At 38.8% G+C, this 21,402-nt stretch overlaps 1 protein-coding gene across 1 annotated transcript in view; it reads right to left on the bottom strand.

Moving 5' to 3' along the window:
* The window catches only part of LOC136874512 (uncharacterized), a 799,993-nt gene that overhangs the window by 169,403 nt on the left and 609,188 nt on the right, over window positions 1-21,402 (bottom strand). The window contains exon 16 of the mRNA XM_068227822.1: window positions 8,163-8,381. Within this exon, the coding sequence (XP_068083923.1) occupies window positions 8,163-8,381 (219 nt within the window). The remainder of the gene's footprint in view (window positions 1-8,162; window positions 8,382-21,402) is intronic.

Below are 21,402 nucleotides of genomic sequence, written 5' to 3'. Positions count from 1 at the left end.
ATTATGGAAACATTTGCATGGAATTTGGTATGAGCAAATGCAAAATAAACAGCATTAAAAAAGGACAATGATATAGGACAGAAGGAATAACCATTGCAGCTGATCAAAAAATTGAAAGCTTTGGAAAAAATGAAACGTATAAGTATCGGGCTTTGAGCAATCAATCGAGATCAAAAATAAAGTTCAGAAAGAAAAACTCATATGGAAATTTCAGCACAGACTGCGCCTCATCTTAAAAACTAAGTTTAATGCTTGCAACCTATCAAAAGCAGTCAACACATGTGCTGTAACTGAATTGACACATTCATTTGGCATTCTAAACTGGTCTCAAGCAGATCTAGAAAACATAAATTGCGCAATAAGGACAATGCTTACTGAACACAAAATGATGCATCCTAATTCATGCATAGAGACAGTTACAATGCCAAGGAAATACTTTAATTGCTGGACAGGTGACAGCATTCTACATAAAGCTGTGGTTGAAGCAGATCTAAACTACACCTCTCTGAATTTACATGAATGCTACATAAATATCAAAGACACAAACTCCTGCACAGGGAGAAGGTAGAGAGATGGGTTAGTAAAGAACTTCATGGAAGGTACTACAACGAGAGCAATAATGAAAACATTGACAAACAGGTTTCAAACTCATGGCTGTCTACCAGAGAGTTATTTCCAGGAAGTAAGGGATTCAACCAGGTAATCCAAGATAAAGTGATCTGGTTATCTCAACAAAGGAAACACATTCTTAAAGATCCTACTACTAAGAATGACGAGTGCAGGAAATGTAACAGCAGCCCAGAAACCACTGAGCACATCATCAGCAACTGCACATTACTAGTGCTAACATCTTACACTGACAGACATAATGATGTAGCCAAATTTATATACCAAGAAATTGCTCTGACCTGAGCTTTGATCCAGAACAGAGTGCCTTACTACAAATAATCCCCACTAAATGTACTGGAAAATTAAAATTTTAAACTCTACTGGGATCGAACGATACAAACAGATAAAACAACTGTGCACAACAGACCAGACATAACTTTAGCAGACAAAATGAACCAACACACACATTGACATCACTGTTCCGAATGACCACAATATGAAACAGGAATACAGGGAGAAGGTCGATAAACATACTCCTCTGGCTATGGAAATAGCAAGGATCTGGAAACAAGACAGACTGACAATTCTTCCTTTTCTCCTTTCTCCCACTGGCCTCACATCAAAATCATTTCCAGAAAACTTAATGATACAACAGCTCCCCATCTACACTCACAATGTAGCATGAAAGGCTGCAATTTTGAAGACCTGCAACATTGTCAGAACATTCCTGAATGCTCAGTATGGACCATAAATAGAAAAGGCTGCAACCTCTATAAACGAAGAGAATAGTGAAGGCGTACATTGTCAAGTTTTGTAAATTATGATTAAGCTCTATTTCATATATGTAAAACATCAAAATACATGCTATATTACCAAGTATAAAGTTGTGAAATAAATAAATAAATAAATAAATAAATAAATAAATAAATAAATAATAATAATAATAATTGTACCGGGTGGTACACCCCCACGCCGCTAATTCAAACTTTGCGCCAGTTGAAACTCCTCTATTGGAGGAAGTCTGAACTTTATCTACTGTGTTAATTTTCAAGTTTCTCAGAAGATATCACTACTTGGAAATTTTGAAGTTTCTGAACTGGGTCGTTTTCAATGTACTTTTGTTTTGCCTGTAGTAAGAAGTGTGGACATTCTCTTCCAGATGGCACTACTGAAGAACTACAATTGTGCACCCTAGTGCGAAGTGAAAGAACTATGTTTTTGGAGAAATTTTGAATTCATAAGTTTGTTCTTTGTTAAATTTCTTTCTGTTATTGTTTAAGTTGGCAATATTAACCCTTTCTTTCTGCCAGTTTTGAAACTGGCCAATCATAATTTTCTGTAATTAATTTTCCACCAATAAGGTGTTTCTTCCTCATCTAGTGTAGGGGTTTTCGTCGTTAACCAATAAAATTTTTGTGGGAGGGTGTTCTCATTCCTGAAACGCCTCGAACTTTCCACGAGGGTATATAAACTGCTGATTTTCGGGTCTCCGGGCCACTTCAGTAACATCTATCAGTACGTAAAGTACGTAGCAGGGGGCGGGAAGCACCTCTTTCTTCGGGCAGCAGTTCAGCCACCAGGTAATGGCCGTTTAATAACTTCTTTTCTTGTCAGCTCAGCAGTTTAACTCTCAGGGCAGGTCCGAAGCCTTTCCACCATGTAACTTTTCCCTAAAATGTAAAGACACTTAGTATCAATTCTATCTTTTAAACTACATGTTGGGATAGAGAGTGCTTAACCCTCTCGAGCTCCCACTCATATTGCATTGAGGTGAACTTATTTTCACAACCGTTTCTTCCTTAACGTAATGTAAATTGTTTCCTTCTAAAAGTCACCTCTTTAGTATGGGATTAGCCCTTGCAGTAACGGCCTAGTGCCAAGTAGGTTTTATATAAAGTGTATTAGGAGTGCAAGAATGCCTCCTCTCAAGTTGGTATTTTAGAGGCCATGTAATTTACCTGTTTCTTTACTTAATAGGCCTCAGTAGGTTGGGTATTTTTACCCCTGTTTTCATGTCCTTGGAGGACAACTTGAATGTGGAGTTTGGTGTGGCCTTTGATAGGCTTAAATTTTGAGAGCGAGTTGCTCTTTCTTGAAAATTGAGTTGTTGTATGCCTCGAGGAGGCTTTACCGTGTAAAGAGGAGCAAGTGCTCCTAGGCATGATTGGGGTCTTCTGCCCCTTTGTTGAATTCTGTATATCGTAAGGTTGGGCTTATAGCTCAAGAATTGTGTGTCTGCCTCTCGGAGCCCAAATCCTGTAATCACTGTAATTGTACATTTTCGAATTGTGTTTCGGCTACTGAGTACCTGTTCTATTTGTTATTTCTTAATCTTGAAAAGAAAATATAACCCTGTTAAATTTTATCTTAACTTTAATTTCGTATTTTGAGACCTGTTCACCCCTGCACCTTCTTTCACCTCTGCTAATCCACTATACTCAATAATAATAATAATAATAATAATAATAATAATAATAATAATAATAATAATAATAATAATAATAATAATAATAATAATAATAATAATCACATCATCATCATCATCATCATAATTGTTTTACAGTCAATTTAATTTGAGTCTGTTAATGAAATTTTGAATTGGGTTCCACAGTGTGGTGGTGTTGCCTTCTTAAAGTAGACTCCTTTAACATCATAGATCTCAATATAATTATATAGATTTTTGTGTGTATTTTGAAATGATGTCATCACCTACTGAAACTGGATTCAATTGCCACTTGATATTATGTAGGCCTACATTATATTCAGCTGATGGCCAATTGTATTATCTTAAATGTAACAATAACAGCCCCTATTATTTTTTTCAGTTATTAGATCATATTTAATGTACACTGAGTAAATTATTGAACTAAGATGGCCATCTGGTGGCCATGATTATTATGACATCAAATTTATATGGTCTAGGCTCTGACACCGCAGTTAACTGCTTTGAGTGCCGTTCGTGGAAAAAGTTCACCATCAGAATGTTGGCTAGCAGTGTATGAGAGGTGGAGGTATACAATTTCTAATCACTAGATTGCATGCCAAAAGCCTGGATTCAATTCCAAACCTCTCCGCAATGTTCATATGGAGTGAGGCATATGACGCTGTTGATTGTGATTTGTTTAATACCAATATAAATGGTCCATTATTGGACATGATAAATTTTCCGGCTAACTTATTCCTGGTTGCCAGCGTTTCGCCTCAGTGTGCTAAGTTGGGCTCATCAGTTGGTAAATAGCACACCCACCAAGATGCATGGTTACTGCATACCATTGAGGCTTCTTCTTCTTCTTCTTGAGAAGTTTTCATTCCCCACCCGAAGGGCGGGACGGGCCCCCTAGAGAGTTACGCTCTCTCTCGGGCCGGGAGGTGTGAAGAGAGTAGGTCGGTGTGATAGAGGAGAAAGATGGGTAATGGAGCTACGTTGTTAGAAATGAGCTTGGCTGTGGAGATGAAAGAAACTGAGGATTTACACAGGAGTACAGAGAGGGAAGTTGCAAGAGGGGATAAGGTGGTGTAGTGTAGAAGCTATGTGGGAAAGGACAGTCATGAGTTGTCGTAGATGGTCCAATACAGGTGGGGGGAATGAGATATGAACAAAGAGGGTAAGTGGACGGACGTGTTGTGTACGGTGAAAAGGAGGATGATCAAGCCGGGTGTGACGACGAGATGTGGAATGAGAATTTCTAGTGTGGGGAAGGGAACAAAAAGGTTCGACAGTATGGCGACGGCCATAGAGGATGACACCATAGGAGACAAGGTGGTCAGCTGCTGCTGCGCTGGTGAGCTGGAGACGGATTAGATAGGTTGGGCCGTGTGTGTTAAAGATGTGAAACGCCCTCCAAATGGGTATGGCATGACGACGAAGTTGATGGTGAACTTCCGCTGGCGAGATGAGGGGTTCGACGCCGCGAACGACGCAACTGAGCAGTGCGGGTGGAGTTGATGTCGATGGCGTTGGCGTTGGGCGGTTAGCGGCTTCTGAAGGTGCGGTTGAAGATGGTGGTAACACTGTTGATGGCGGTAACGGATGTTGATGGGCTGTTGCTGGTGACACTGTGGATGGCGGCAACGGAGGTTGACTGGCTGCTGCCGGTGTGGCTGAAGATGATGGTGACATAGTTGATGCCGATACAGATGGGGTTATTTAGTGTTAAGAATTAGTCCATAAAACGACACGCAATACGCTGGCTTACTACCCCCACAAGAATCCACGCCCTCCTGACCTACATTCTTCCGTCACCGCAACTTCTCCTCCCCCTACCTAACACGCTCCGCCTAACAGCTGATGCAGGCAGGCTGCTGCTTGACACTTTGCATTCCAGCTCCTCACATACACCACGCCTGGCCACTTCGGGTTTAGAGGTGAGTTTCATACCTCAATATTCTTTTCCTTTCAAAAGTGCTCTCTCTGAATTCGGAATTCTAACGTAAAATTCACAATTTGTTCTCTATTTCTAGGTCCGTGTTGGGTTGAGATCAATATTAACTTGTCAAAATCCACCTGATATTGAAATTTTCAAGATCTCAACTATCAACGCACGGAGTCAACCTTACAATAATTTTTGAACAACACAAAAATGCAGAGTTCAAGCTTCAATCACATGAGATGTTTTATAACAGCTACACAAAGACTGTGACATTCTAACAGACAAAATCTATATATCATAAGACATTTCAGAAATACATACTAGGTGGAATTGATTCATATAAATATATCATAGACATCTGTATATCATAGAAATTTCAGGAATACATACTAGGTGGAACTGATTCATATAAATATATCATAGAAATTTCAGGAAAACATACTAGGCAACACGACTATGACAACATATGTATGTTCACTTTTCCACATAGTCCCCAAGAGACTGTAAATATTTCTCAGAACGCTCAACCAACTTTTCGATTCTGGAGGCGTAAAAATCACCTCCAGCACTTTGTAACCACCTGGAAACAGCTGCTTTCACCTCCTAATCATTTGGGAAGGCACTGCAGCAATTCAGATGTTTGGCGGGCCGTGTAAGATGTTGGACTATAATGCAACAAAATCACACCGGTGCTCAATTTCCCCCCCCCCCCCACTTTTTTAAAATTGCCTTACGCAAACAGTTCAACGTTTGACAAACGAAGCCAAGTTGATTGCTGTGCCTTTCGGCATAAATTTCACGTACACCACACCCTCCATGTCAAAGAACACTGTTGCCATTACCTTTCCTGCAGAAGGTTGGACCCTGGCCTTCTTTTGTGGTGGTGATGTGTGCACCCATTTCCATTGATGTTGTCCTTGTTTCTGGGATAAAGTGGTGGACCCACATTTCATCCCCTGTGATGATTCGCCGCAGAAACTCGTTGCCCTCCACAGAACACAGTTGCAAAAATGCCAGTGATGACTGGAAACAATGTCCATTGTGAACATTGGAGAGCAGACATGGCACACATATTTGACACAGTGTACGAAATCCATGGTGCTGGTGAACAATAGAGAACACACTGCCATACGAAATGTTCAGCATGCTGGCAATTTTCTGCAGTGTTATGCACTGATTCTCTTTAATGATCCCATCCACACGGTCAACATTTGCAACGGTACTGGGCGTTTCAGACCTGTCTTCACAATATTCGTCTATGAGATCCGTGTGTCCGGCATCAAATAGTTTACACCATTTTACAATACCTGGGCGAGGAACTGCACACTCACCATACACAGCAGTGATTTCACGATAAATGTCCAAGCATTTGAGCCATTTAGCCCATAGAAATCTGATCATTGCACGCACCTCCAATTTGGAGTGAACAATCAGTTGACGCGCCATAGAACCTAGCCCGCTCCGCACGCACAACATGATGGGATACCACACCAACCTTCCTATCAGACGTGTCAGCAGTTACTGCAGCTTGCTCCACATTGGCCATGGTCACGATACACAGTGTGCTCTCGAGGCGAGCTAGTGTAACTTATTATTTTGATTCGCCCACGTAGTATGACACTCTGTGCTATTGGGTTAATAGGAAGTAAAAGTGGTTATGAAATTTCATTTTTATTGAATTAGCATTCAGAAGGTATACAAGCAGTCCTCTATGACTGTGTTGGTCACCTCCTAAGCTTCACAGTAAGCATCTTTTCCCAGAGAGCGGTGACACCCCCCCATTGTAGGTCATTGATTGGAGCAATTCTCTGGGCAGGGAGAGATCCCTGATCCATTCCCAAGTCATGCCATACAATTAGACTCTCTGCTAGACATCTCTATGGTATGAACTCAAGAGTATATTTCAGAACTTAACAACTGAAAAGCTGGTCATTAAAATCCATCATTTAACAATATTGCCTGTGTATGTTAATAAATATACATGTGAATCTAGAAGAAATGATTAGGATTTATACATTTTGACCTCATCAGGATGGAGTAGAAGAAGAAGAAGAAGAAGAAGAAGAAGAAGAAGAAGATTGTATATTAATTCGAATGAAGAAAAAGAAATGTATAATAAAGTGTAGTACTGAAACCAATAAAAGTTTTTCTTCTGTATAAAGGAAAACAATGTTCAATATTATTGCAGAATCAAAGGCTTTGAAAAAGCGGCAGCACTCTAGAAAGGAGTGAGGCAAAGCAGCAGTTTGTTCCCTCTCCTTTTCCCAGGCAGTAAAGGAAATCAAAGAAGAATTAGGAAAGAGAATCATAATCCAAGGAGAGGAGATCAAAAACCTAAGATTTTCCAATGATATTGTTAATTTATCTGACTGCAAAAGATCTGGAGAAATTGGAATGGTATCGACACAGTCTTGGGGAAGAATTACAAGATGAAATTAAGTACGTTCAAAACAAAAGTAATGAAGTGCAGTTGAACAAAGGTGATGCAGGATATATTAGTTTAGGAAATGAAGTCTTAAAGCAAATAGATGAGTATTGTTACTTGGGTAGTAAAATAACTAATGATGGTAGAAGTAGAGAGGACATAAAATGCAGACTAGCAGAAGCTAGAAAGGCCTTTCTTAAGAAAATAAATTTGCTCACCTCGAACATTGATATATGAATTAGAAAGATATTTTTGAAGACTTTCATTTGGAGCGTGGCAGTGTATGGAAGTGAAACATGGACGATAACTAGCTCAGAAAGAAAAAGAGTAGAAGCTTTTGAAACATGGTGTTACAGAAGAATACTGAAGGTGAGATAGGTAGATCGAATCATGAATGAAGAGATACTGAATCAAATTGGTGAGAGGAGATCGACTTGGCTAAATTTTACAAGAAGAAGAGATTGATAGGAACATCTTAAGACACCCAGGACCTGTACAGTTGGTTTTTGAAGGAGGTGTAGATGGTAAGAATGGTAGGGGTAGACCAAGGTATGAATATGACAAGCAGATTAGAGCAGATGTACGATGTAGTAGTTATGTAGAAATGAAAAGGTTAGCACAGGATAGGGTGGCATCGAGGGCTGCCTTAAACCAGTCAATCGACTAATGACTCAAACAACAACAACAACATTATTATTATTATTTATTAATTTAAAACATGTTCAGGTATTCAGATGTTTATAGCACGATGTACATACCTTCCATCCATGCATGGCATATGCAGTGATAGGTGTTACTCTTCTCAATGCATTCACCCCTGCCCTCACATGGGTTATCTGCACAAGGCCGTTGTTTCTGCTCACAGTTGATGCCTGTATAGCCTGGCTGGCAATGGCAGGTGTAGCTTTTGTCTGTTAACTGGCACTGCCCAAATAAACAGGGCTCCATCTCGCATAAGGTCAGTGCGCAGAACATGCCTAACACATCAATAATACATTCATAAATCTTGCTTCTTAAACTCTTATTGCAAAAGAGGTGATGAAATTATGACTCTTAGATTATAAACTGAACATTAGAGCATTCATAATACCTGAACATATATGGTTAAATAATAGAACTGTCATCAGTTTTATAATAATTATGGAAAAAGATAGGACTATGATTTTCATGATTTTGAATATCTTCTAATGTGGGTAATATTTTCTATCATAGAAATAAATATTATGAAAAGTCTAATAATACCAAGGTGCTTTGTTAGGATACATGATCACAAATGTTTCCATTCCTGTTGTGAATAAACCTCTTTTTAACTAATGTTTGGTCTCTTTCAGAACAGTTTTATTTTCAAAGTACCTAAATGGGATGTTATTTATACATTTGCTTATTTCATTCCTTGTATCATATTCATTTACATTTTAAAATTGGTCAAAACTATATATTTTCATCTCACAGAGATGTGAGGTGAGGAAACTGCCATTTCTCTGAAGTTAACAATGATATAAGACAATTACCGGTACCTGGTTGGCTGTCCTGTATTCTTTCTTATGGTAATACTACCTTTTTCCTTGTACTGATTACCAAAAATTGCCTGTATAAAATATTTGTGTTTTGAAAGAAAATATCCTTTAAAACCTTTTCAATTCTTCAAGCAAAATGTTAAGACTGCTTTTACTATAATAAAAATATACCGGCAATTATGCACAGCTAAAGACTCTCTCTCCAGTGTAGGTGTGTACTGCATTTTCTGTTAATTCAGGAATATTTGCTTTGGAATTACTAACTGCTGCATGAAAACCAGGCTGAAAGAACATAAGTGACATTGTCGCCTTTTCCAATCACAGAAATCTATAGAGGCAGAGCATGTCATCTCTCACAAAATAAAATATGGCATTATCATAGGCTACAGATAAGCCGAGTTTGGTAACCTCAGCACCCTGTAAGATGACAAAAAATGGTTGCATTGGATCACACTTTGAAAGTTTTAGTAAGACCAGTCTAACAGATAGGCTAGCAACTGCAGCATCACCACCTAGCCTTCTTACTGTCATAATGGTATGTGCATCCATCCTGTTCACATCAATTCATTTTGACATGTTCTAGGGAGGAGTAGTTAAAATATTTACATTTTTATATTGTTAATGCAGCCTAATATCACAGAAAAGTTATCACTTTTAACTAATGGTAAAATATTCAATTGTTAATTGTGCTAAGTACAAGCAAAGTTGAGCAATGACTGTAATGTGGGTAATTATTTAGCCTTGCCACAATTGCTCTCTATTTTGTATCCTTTCATGAAAGTGTACCTATATCTGACCTTTTACCAAGTGTTCATAGTGAATTTATTTATCTAATGGCATCCAATGTTTAGCAAGGGTTACTAGAGAGTATACATAAAATGGTGGCTTAATGCTTGACTTGACTCCCAATCAGTCAAACTGAGAAATGATGTCTGATATAGTGAAGTATGTGGAGACTAATTCTGAGAAAATTACAATGTGTGTGTTAGAGAATCTCTCTTTAAATTTATTGAAATAAAAGCAAACGTTGCAGAGAACTTGGTTATAATAACCTTGAAGCAATTAGAGCCAGATTGTTTGGTCGGAGGAGCTATACCAGATGAATGGAGAGTTGCTATTGTAGCCCCTGTGTGTAAAGGATAGGGTGATAGACATAAAGCTGAAAATTATGGGCCAGTAAGTTTGACATGCATTATATGTAAGCTTTGGGAAGGCATTCTTTCTGATTATATTAGACACATTTGTGAAATTAATAACTGGTTCGATAGAAGGCAATTCGGTTTTAGGAAAGGTTATTCCACTGAAGCTCAACTTGTAGGATTCCAGCAAGATATAGCAGATATCTTGGATTCTGGAGGTCAAATGGACTGTATCGCGATTGACATGTCTAAAGCATTTGATAGGGTGGATCATGGGTGACTATTGGCAAAAATGAGTGCAATTGGACTAGACAAAGGAGTGACTGAATGGGTTGCTATATTTCTAGAAAATAGATCTCAGAGAATTAGAGTAGGTGAAGCTTTATCTGACCCTGTAATAATTAAGAAGGGAATTCCTCAAGGCAGTATTATCGGACCTTTATGTTTTCTTATATATATAATTGATATGAGTAAAGGAGTGGAATCGGAGGTAAGGCTTTTTGCGGATGATGTTATTCTCTATAGAGTGATAAATAAGTTACAAGATTGTGAGCAACTGCAACGTGACCTCGAAAATATTGTGAGATGGACAGCAGGCAATGGTATGTTGATAAACGGGGTTAAAAGTCAGGTTGTGAGTTTCACAAATAGAGCTCATTTTTAATTACTGCGTTGATGGGGTGAAAGTTCCTTTTGGCGATCATTGTAAGTATCTAGGTGTTAATATAAGGAAAGACCTTCATTGGGGTAATCACATAAATGGGATTGTAAATAAAGGGCACAGATCTCTGCACATGGTTATGAGGGTGTTTAGGGGTTGTAGTAAGGATGTAAAGGAGAGGGCATATAAGTCTCTGGTAAGACCCCAACTAGAGTATGATTCCAGTGTATGGGACCCTCACCAGGATTACCTGATTCAAGAATTGGAAAAAATCCAAAGAAAAGCAGCTCGATTTGTTTGTGACTGATTTCCAACAAAAGAGTAGCGTTACAAAAATGTTGCAGAGTTTGGGTTGGGAAGAATTGAGAGAAAGAAGAAGAGCTGCTCGACTATTCTTGTTTTAATGTTCATAAGTGGTATGTTCCGAGCTGTCAGCGGAGAGATGGCGTAGAATGACATTAGTAGACGAATAAGTTTGAGTGGAGTTTATAAAAGTAGGAAAGATCACAATATGAAGATAAAGTTGGAATTCAAGAGGACAACTATTCATTTATAGGAAGGGGAGTTAGGGATTGGAATAACTTACCAAGGGAGACGTTCAGTAAATTTCCAATTTCTTTGAAATCATTTAGGAAAAGGCTAGGAAAGCAACAGATAGGGAATCTGCCACCTGGGCGACTGCCCTAAATGCAGATCAGTATTGATTGATTGATTGACAGATGAATTGGACATAAGAGATAGCTGGTCTCAACACTGCAATAAGTCTACTGTGATGACAGAACACACAATTGGTGTTAGTGAAAGAATTTAAAAGAAAAAGGTTCAGGTGGAGGAGGTGAGCAACTGCCCCACTATGTTTTTGTGATAAATTTGTGTAAAGTAAGTCTGACTTTGGGTGAAATGAAAGTCATGTTAAATAGTCAAATCAATACAAATGTATTTACAAGTGGCTGATGATAAAAAATAAAATGATTTTATCCTTATGACTGTTGTATTATTGGTGTTACATATTGTGAGCTATTCTATTTGGCTGGTTGTCTAACAACCCGGATGGCTAATTATATAGCCAAAGCATGGGCAAATTGTACCACACTGCATCATTCTGTACCAGTCAGTGTATACACTTACGTAAAGTATATGACCCTGTTGGTTACAGTTTGTGAAGTTGAAGTCTGAGAAGTGTTGTGGTGGCATAGTTCAATCCTACTTGAATTCCTCTTTCCAATGATACCAAACATGGTAATGTTCAAAACATTTGGTAATTTTTGAAATTACATATGTCATTTACCTTCTGCCCTAATTGTCCAAAGTCAATCACAATTGTACTGTTATATTGAGCATAAGATTCTATACTTTATTCAATGATACATACATCATGGGTCAGAATTGATATTCAGGAGTTGATATGAACCAAATAAAGAAATCTCATATTTTCAACCTCTGCAAAACTTTGTCCCTAAGGGTTATATGGTAACCGTTGTGTTACCATCATCTTTAGCTTGTAGAGAGTTTTCTAGTGGTACCCCACATGAAGGGTCTGAACTGATATTTAGATGGTGAAACCTTTGATTTTCAAAAACATTTCCAACTTCAAAATTCGGGCCCTTTCCCTGTTGTGTTATTCTTTTTGGATCTGGATAATTTTGTTACGCAAAAGTGAGGCGACAGATGCTCTATCTTTAGATATATTAACCACCTTTGTAAGTCTTTTGCAAACCAAATCGCTTATCTCAAAACTATTATTCTTTTAAAGATTTTTTTCTCTCCCATTCTATTTAACTTAGGCCCATCAAGTTTCATATTTTCTCTCAAATCCCACATTTCCAAACAAACAGTACCTCAACCATTTGGATAGGATATTTAATTTTAGTGCTATGAACCCAAATGTGACTACATACTGTGATTTCGTTACACTGAGGTTCGAATGTAGTAGCCTGATTTTACGGATGTTGTGAACTCAAAATAACCTGGCAATATTTGTAAATTGAGACAATCATTCCCTTAACTTGATGGGTGTATATACAGCAGCCAAAATTCATAGATAGTGACATAGTGTAGAGCAATCAATGTCCTCTATTGTATATAGGGAATCTGGCACCTGGGCGACTGCCCTAAATGCAGATCAGTAATGATTGAAATATGACAATGAATATGACATCATCTATGTTTGTTCAACACAATGCTGGGAAAAAGTGAGGGACTGTCTTGTATGTGTTTTTAAACACAGAGACATACATTAAAAGGAGTGCAAGAGTAATCCATCAGTAAGTACACTGAAGAAACTTTTGGTTCTTCAGGCCATAATATTTTATGAGAATGATAATAGTGAAACAAGGAGTGCTTAAGGACAGCTATATATAATCCTCATAACTGTAGGAATTCTGGAACAAGTTTCACGTTTCATTTGATTGAGTTTAAAAGAGGCTGCAGGGTCCTAAAACAATTTCCCATGATGCTGCCCAGAACAGGCAACTTCTTAGAGATTAACAAAAAAACAAAAGCTTCAGTAAATGAGTCACAGAACAAAGTATTTGATCTCAGTCAAAAATGGAATGTTGAGATTGAAAAACATCTGAAAAAGAATGATGGATGAGAACTTCAGAGATGTCATTTTAAATGATAGAGAAGCAATGGAGAAGTTCATAGAGGAATCAATTAGTTTTATAAGGAAAAAGATTTTTATTCTCTCTGTTAAAAGATGCTGATTCAGAGTCTGGGTTGCTTTTAGATTTCAGTAGACAGTGTTATGGTGTTGAAAACAGTGTCTTAAAAAGGCAAGCCTAGGAGTCTGAGCTAAAGCTACAGCTGTGATGTTGCTGGACAACTACTCTATGAGACAATGAGGATTGAAAAATGTTGCTTTTGACTTGCCTTGAGAAAAACCTCAAATAGGGTTTCCTTATTTCATAAAGCAGTATGGAGATGAGGACCCTTTCCCCAATCTGCACACTGTGACACAAACAATGGTAACAGTTTCTGTTGTCAGCTGTGAGAGATCCTTTAGTAAATTAAAACTGATTCATTCCTGCTTAAGAGCAGGACAGACTGTATGGTCAAGTGTGGAGAGAGAAGTAAGAAAAGCTGATTGAGAGGACATCATAGACAAGAAAAATAATATTGTAATTTGTTTGAAAAAATAAACTGTGTTGAATAATGTACTTGTAGAAGAGAAAAGATGAGTTTGGAATGCTGTACCTGTAAGGAAAGAGGAGGTGTTGATTAGGTTGTAAGTACACATTATTTTTGTAACAACTTATTCAGTTTTCAATATTCATAAACAACTTTTATTCACAATCAAAACATGTTAATACCAGTCCACAGAATACTAAAACCCAATGAGTAAAGGAACAAACATTGCCAACCTTAACATCTACAAATATCTTGACATACTCCCACCTAATTTACAATTTTCTCAAAATTGGAAGTTATCAAGACACTGAGAGTAACTGAACAAGGGACGCCAAGTGGATTCTTTCTCCTCTGCTGCATGAAATCAAAGATTTAGTCTTTTAGGAGGAACCACATTTCTTCCTGCTCTTGTTCTTAATTCTTCAAGGGATTTAGACACATCCTCATCCTTGAGCTGGGTTTTTGTTTGGCAACTCTCGGTGCTTGACTGGACCTCCAAGGGGTACACTCTCTATAGAGGACGTACAACGGTACCACTGCTAGTCTTTAGTTGAACCACCCGGATTCTTCCATCTCGGCCTGGAATGAGATGCTTAATTCTTGCCAAAGGCCAATCCATCTTCTTTCGATTGTCCAATCCCATTATTACCACCTCACCAACTATAGGCTTCCGAGTTTCAAGTTGTTTTCTCCAAGTTAACTGTCCCAGATACTCTGAATGGAAACGTCTTCTTAGCTCTTCTCTCAGTCTTTGCAGATACTGATTTTTCTGAGTGATGCTTGCATACTCAATGCAGTCAAAGTCAGGCACTCCTGTCTCTCGTACTTCTTGTAGTAGCATGGATGGAGTCAATGGAATAGGATCTTTATTATCTTCTGCCATATAAGTCAATGGTCTTGCATTGATCACTGCTTCACAGTCAATAAGTACAGTCTGAAGTTCATCCCAAGACAATGCAGCCTTCCACAGCGTCTTCCATAAAATTTGCTTCACCAGGCTCACTAATCGTTCTCAGAAGCCTCCCCACCACAAAGCCATACATGGATTGAACCTCCAAATTATACATTCCCCGGTGCTGTATGTAACAACTTGATTCCAATCTAACTTTTCCAAAGCATTACATGTTCCTCGAAAATTTGTGCCATTATCACAGAGGATCACACTAGGTTGACCATGCCGTGCGATGAAACGCCTCAGTGCTCTGAACTAGTTCCAGATGGACAGCCCGGTAGCAAGCACACGTGAATCCATGTCTTTGACGAATCACGAAGATACAAAGGTCCTGCAAAATCTAACTCGATGACTTCGAATACGGTTGCATCCTTAACTCGAAGATCAGGCAAAGGAGGGGACTGAGTGTCAAAGTTCTTTTGCTTGAAAACACCGGCAAATAACACATTTCTTGATGATTCCTCTTGCAAAGTGGCGTTCTTTAATGATCCAGAATCTCTTGCGTAACAAACAGAGGAGAGTTGCTGGACTGGGATGATTATTTTTACGATGCATTTCTTCCGCATACCTTTCAACCACCAGATGTTCGGGAGGCAGCAAGGCTGGTAGTCTGAAGGGGCCCTTGTCCACATGTTCCACTATCCGTGTCTGGAGTCTGATTATGCCCTTTTGATCTTGGAATACTAGAAAATTCTTAAGTCTCTGATCATCTAGGAATTCAAAGGACTCTGCCTGAATGAGCAGAACAATTTTATCTTCAGCTGCAGCTACCTCACTTGTCGATAACAGACCTCTTCTTTTAATTTCAGTGCATCAACAGTTGTTGAGAAATGTGAAGATCCATCCCACCATCCACACAATTTGTTCATATTTGCTGAACCGGTGATACAGCCACGTAGTATTGTGAGTGACTGCAATAAGAGTATATTCGTTTGCCACTTCATAGCTTATGTGAGATTCAGGCCAGTTTTCTTCTCCTTCAGCAAGCCACTTAGGCCTTTTCCACCATTCGGATTCGAGCAGTTGCACGATGGTACATCCTCTTGAGGGTAGGTCTGTGGGGTTCAAATTGCCTGGTATGTGTCTCCACCTTCGTATATCAGTGAGTTCTCTTATCTCCTTCACTCAATTCCTAACAAACACAGTCTTGTCTTCATTGCCAAGAATCCATGCTAGCACAGTGCTTGGTCCAACAATGAACAGGGACTTCTTTCCAATCTAGGCTTTCTTGAACTGATTTCAGTAGACAAGCTCCAATGAGAGTTCCTAATAATTCCACCTGAAGAATGGTCAGGCGCTTAAATGGTGTTACTCTTGCTTTAGCTACCACTAACTGAATGTGTACCTCTCCCTGGTAACCACTTCTGATAAAGACGACAGCTGCATATGCATTCTGACTTCCATCACAGAATACATGCAGTGAGATATCCTCCTCATTGCCGAGGTGGCACATCATCCCGATTTCCCTCAAGTAAGGAAAGTCCTTCAACCGCCTCTCAAACTGTTGTTGAGTATCTTTGTCAATAGGGTCGTCCCATCCTAACTTTCTGGTCCATAACTCTTGAATTAACATTTTCAACCTTATCATTACTGGAACAGTTAGTCCAATCGGACTATTGAAAGGAACAATCCTTTTTGTCAGACTTTTCATTTCACGTGATTTCTCCCACCAATCCATATTGATCTTCAAAGTGTCATCTTGATGATTCCACCTAATGTCAAGCAGTGTAGACTCCTGGGGAGACTTGTCTCTGGTCCACTCCCACCCTTGAAGGTCAAACCCGGCCCTCACCATGATGGTCTTCGAAAGATAAACGAATTTCTTTACTTCTTCTGCTCGGTCGAGGCTTGTCACTAGATTGTCAACATAAAAATTATTCTTCAATGATGCTGCGATTTTAGCCTCCTTTGGATCAGTTGATTCCATACATTTTTCTAGGTGGTACCCAATAACTGCTCCAGGAAGAAACGGACTACTGGTAACACCGAATACCACACTGGCATGACGAAGGACTCGTAGGTCTTTCTCATTATCTTTATACCACAAGAACTTCAGGTAGTCTCTCTCCTCTGGGTGTATTCTTATCTGCAAAAATGCCTTTTTTATATCAGCTGTGATACCTATCCTCCGTTATTGAAACCTCAAGAGCAATTCTGGTATGATTTCAACGAGGTTTGGTCCTTCTTCAAGCTGTTGTTCAGTGATGGGAAACCTCTCTCTTTCGCTGACACATCGAACATGGGATGCACCTTCGTAGTTGCACTAGCTTCGTTCAATACCGGGCGGTGAGGAAGGTAGTGTCCTGTAGATAGATCCACTGCACCTTCGACAATGCCTTCTTTCACCCAGTCTTGTAAGATGGTATCATATTCTTCGTAGAGTCCATGTTTTGTCTTTAACTTTTGGGTTATTCAATTAATCTGCCTTCTGCAATCTCTGTATTGGTTGGAAGGTCTGGAGCATCTCTCCTCCATGGAAGACGTACCTCATACCTGCCATCTACAAAATTAACCATATTTTTAAAATATCTGAGTGCTGACATCCTCTTCTCCTCCTTTGTTGCATTCTCTACTGGATCGGCTATCCCAATGGTCTACATTTTCCATAGATCAGATACAGGTAGCTGAGTAATACTGAGTGCAGTGACTGTATTCGCAATACTTGCATGCTTAGCTAAATAGTTTTTTCCTATGGTGCACACTTCCTTCTTCTTCCCCGTTACCGTCCATCCTAAACAGGTTTCAATGGCTACCAGTCCAGAAGGTAGAGTCTTCATTTTGCCTGTCCACAACTTTCCTGCGATGTCAGAACCTATGAAGATGTCAATCGGAGCCCTAGAATCTCTGTACATCAGAATGTGTTCTCTCAGTATTTCTTCCCTCACTTCCTCCCTGACTTCTACTGATGGAATTGCAGCTATAATTGTTCTCTGGTCTAATGCTATGAAGTTGAATGCAAAGTCATTACATAAACTGAGTAAGTGGACTTTATAGCATTTGTGCTTGACTACCCCTGTTGGCTTACCACCAAAAAGAGAGTGGATAATGTTTTCTTCCCCAATTGGAAAGTAGTTCATTTCTTTGGCCAAACTATGAGAAATGTACGAACATTGGGATCCACTGTCTATCAGTAACCTGGCCTTCCTGATTTTGTCACCATTCTTTACATAAACCTGGCAGAGTCTGTAGATAGACCTCCGTTTGGGAGCTACTTGACAAATTGCTCTCAACAGATGAAGTATTGAACAAGGAAACATCTTCTCATTTGCTCTCAGGATGCCTCCCCTCAACACATTCTTTCTCTTCCGCTTGGTACTTCTCGACAGATGGGCATAATAATGGCACATGCCATCCACGACAAACAATACATCGTGTTCGACATTGCTGTGCAGAATGGCCTGCTTTGGTACAAGAAAAACAGCACTTAACTTTAAACAGAACCTCTTTTCTGTCTTCAAGTGACATTTTTTGTGCATGGAGGCATTCTGTTGAATAATGACTCACCCCTTTACAAAATACCCACTTCTGAGAGTCAGATTCAATTCTGAGAGTAGCAAGATCGATCGCAGAGGCAAAATGAACTTTGTCCGTATCATGTGATTTCCCCGGATTCTTAGCCTGGCTATAGGAAAGGGACTGATTATTTGCCATTACGACTCTCTCCTTCCCTTCTACTTCTCTTTTCAAAAACAAGATTAAGTTATCCATTTGCTCCTGCAGTGTCCTGTTGGGTTTATTGGAATGTTGCCACACCTTCAATATGCCTGTGGGCAGACACAATTCTATTATCAGAAACAATAATGCGGCATAATTATTCGAGAAGACATTTAATGCCTCTAGTGCCCATAACTGAGTTTCTAGTTTGGCATACAAAATGCTGATCTTGACTGTCTTCTTTTCCAAAACCAAATTCAGTAGCTCCCGAACATAATACTCAATAAGGAGGTCATTACGCCCAAATCTATCCTTAAGTGCTTGAATGGCCCTTCCATAATTTTCACATGAGGGAGGAAAACTCATAACACCTGCGCGTGTTCGTGAATTTTCTTTCGTGGCTTAAATCAAATACTGAAACTTTTCTTCCCTACTTAACGACTGACTCTCACCAATTTGTGAGAACTGTGACCAGAATGATATCCAACCGGCTATTTCCCCATCGTACTTATTTAATTCCAATTTCAGTAGACGAAGAGACATTTCATTCCCCGAACGATCACCAACACAACTAGATGAAGTATGGGCAGCGCTATTCATTGTGATCAAATCGGAGGCCTTACCTTTAATGCTGTGGTAACGTAAGGTATATTCCTCTGCTTTCTCCATTTCTGCCATCAGCACTTCTTCAATCTCCTCTTCCTTTGTTTCATCACAGATGTTTTCACAAATCTGACTGTCCAGTTCTGATAACTCGTTTCTTCTCTCTTCGAGCACTAGTAAATGCGCACTTATTAATTGTAAATCTGCATCCCTCTGCATCACTAGTTCTTCTATAGCATTGCAAGCTTTCATAAACAATGTGCGGATAACCGCTCTTTTCTTAGTTACTTGTGTAGACACCATAACTACGATGTACGAATGTAAACAACAGGATACGGTATACTGGATATACAGACACAGTTATACTCGCTATCATCAAATTATAATTCAACAAAGTCTACGTTAAGTCCTGTCATGGTTGCCATATGTTGATTAGGTTCGTAAATACACATTATTTTTGTAACAACTTATTCAGTTTTCAATATTCATAAACAACTTTTATTCACAATCAAAACATGTTAACACCATTCGACAGAATACTAAAACCTAATGAGTAAAGGAGCAAACATTGCCAACCTTAACATCTACAAAATCTAGACAGGAGGGTCTACTTATACATTTGATTTAGGCACTGTCTGCACTAAAACATCTCTGGTGTATTATAACACGTAAAGAGTACGGTACGTGAAAATGTTCCCATTTTAAAGAATTGATACAAAGAATCTAAAAACTACAGGGGCATCACACTGATGTGCCACTATGGTAAGATATTTGGGAAGATTTTAGAGAGTAAATTAAAAGTGGAATGAAGACTGAGAGAACAACAACATGGCTTCAGATCAGGAAGGTCTGATTTTTGTGGTCAGATAGCCCTAAGAGTGCAATTACAAAGAGAGAAAGAGAGAATAAAAGAAAGAATATATTGCTGATCTTCCTTGATAAAGGGAACACATATGATCATGTTCATAGAAGTCAAATATGGAGATTTCTGGAAAAAAAGATTTTGAAAGCATAGTGCAGAGAGCAAAAGAGATGTATCAAGTTGTGTGCCCTTTCACCACTTCTTTCCACTGTTGTGATTGATGAGATAATCATGGAAGCAGGAGTATGTGGAGAAGAAAGAATGAAGGCAATTGTGTTCGCAGAGGACATGATGGAATAGGGGCAGTAAAATATGTGTGCAGAAGCAGTGCATCAGTACGGCATGAAGTTCAATGTGAAGAAAAGTGAGTTTCTGTTGACAACAAGGAAGAAAGACTGACCAAAAGTAGGTGTACTGCTTGGAGGAGAAGGACCAAAGAAAGAGGCAAGTTTCAAATACTGTACTTAGGAAATATAATAGAGGAATAGGTAGCCAGATATTAAAGCTGAAATTTAGAATTCCTTCTATGAATCAGTGTTAGTGGGTTGGCTTCTGGATCCCAAGATTGTGGGTTCAAATCAAGGAGAGGTAGTTGGATTTTTGGAGGGTGGAAAAAATTCCTTTCAACACTCCATCTCGTATCATGTCGGCACTGTCAAAAAATTAAAAAACACAACGGTTCCACCTAATTGATACTGTTTATTTGCTTAAGGCAAATTAAGAAACTTTAGGACATGTTTCGTCTACTTTGCAGACATCTTCAGCTACATATGTTTAGGCTTATTACATAATTAAGAAGGACACACTCCTGTTATCTTAATGTTAAAATACACATTAAAAATATTTAAATTTTTTTGAATTTTTGAACTTAATTATGCTAAAAAAGTACGTGTCATGGAAAAATATCCTGGTAACAAATACAACTTAAGTTGCTGTTGTCACTGTTCATAAATCATGTAAAAACTTCTTGTAAAATCTTCATGACAAATCTAGCTACAATACACCAGGTGGATGTTAATTTGGTGTTCTTCTTTAGAATGCTATCCTTGTTGCTGTGAACTGAAGAAGAGCCATTGTCTTGTTGAGAATCTTGTACTGTCCTGTATTTAACTGTTGGCAACTTTTTTGGTGGCTTAAAAACAGTTCTTCTGATCTGAGTTAGATATTTGATATATTTTTGAGGACTGGAAAACCACTGAGTGAGACATGAAAATATGAAAGAAGTACAGAATGAGGAATTATTACAAGAGTGAAATGTCAACTAATATGGTATGAGAATGTTAAATGAACAGAGGATTTAATTAAATCCAAAAGGATGTATGAGATAGAAATGGGCAGCAAGAGGCTGAGGGGAAAACCAAGGCACAGATGATTGAAGAGAGTGAAGGATTGTGTTAAGAAGAGAGGTGAAGACTGGAAGAGAGTGTCAACGGAAAACTGGTCGACAGGAAATGATGGAGAGGCTTATATTTTCAATAGAC

This window comes from Anabrus simplex, chromosome 5 (genome assembly GCF_040414725.1).
Source record: "Anabrus simplex isolate iqAnaSimp1 chromosome 5, ASM4041472v1, whole genome shotgun sequence".
Lineage (NCBI taxonomy): Eukaryota > Metazoa > Arthropoda > Insecta > Orthoptera > Tettigoniidae > Anabrus > Anabrus simplex.
The sequence above is the reverse complement of the archived record's forward strand: the minus strand, read 5'-3'. Positions and strand labels throughout refer to the sequence as shown.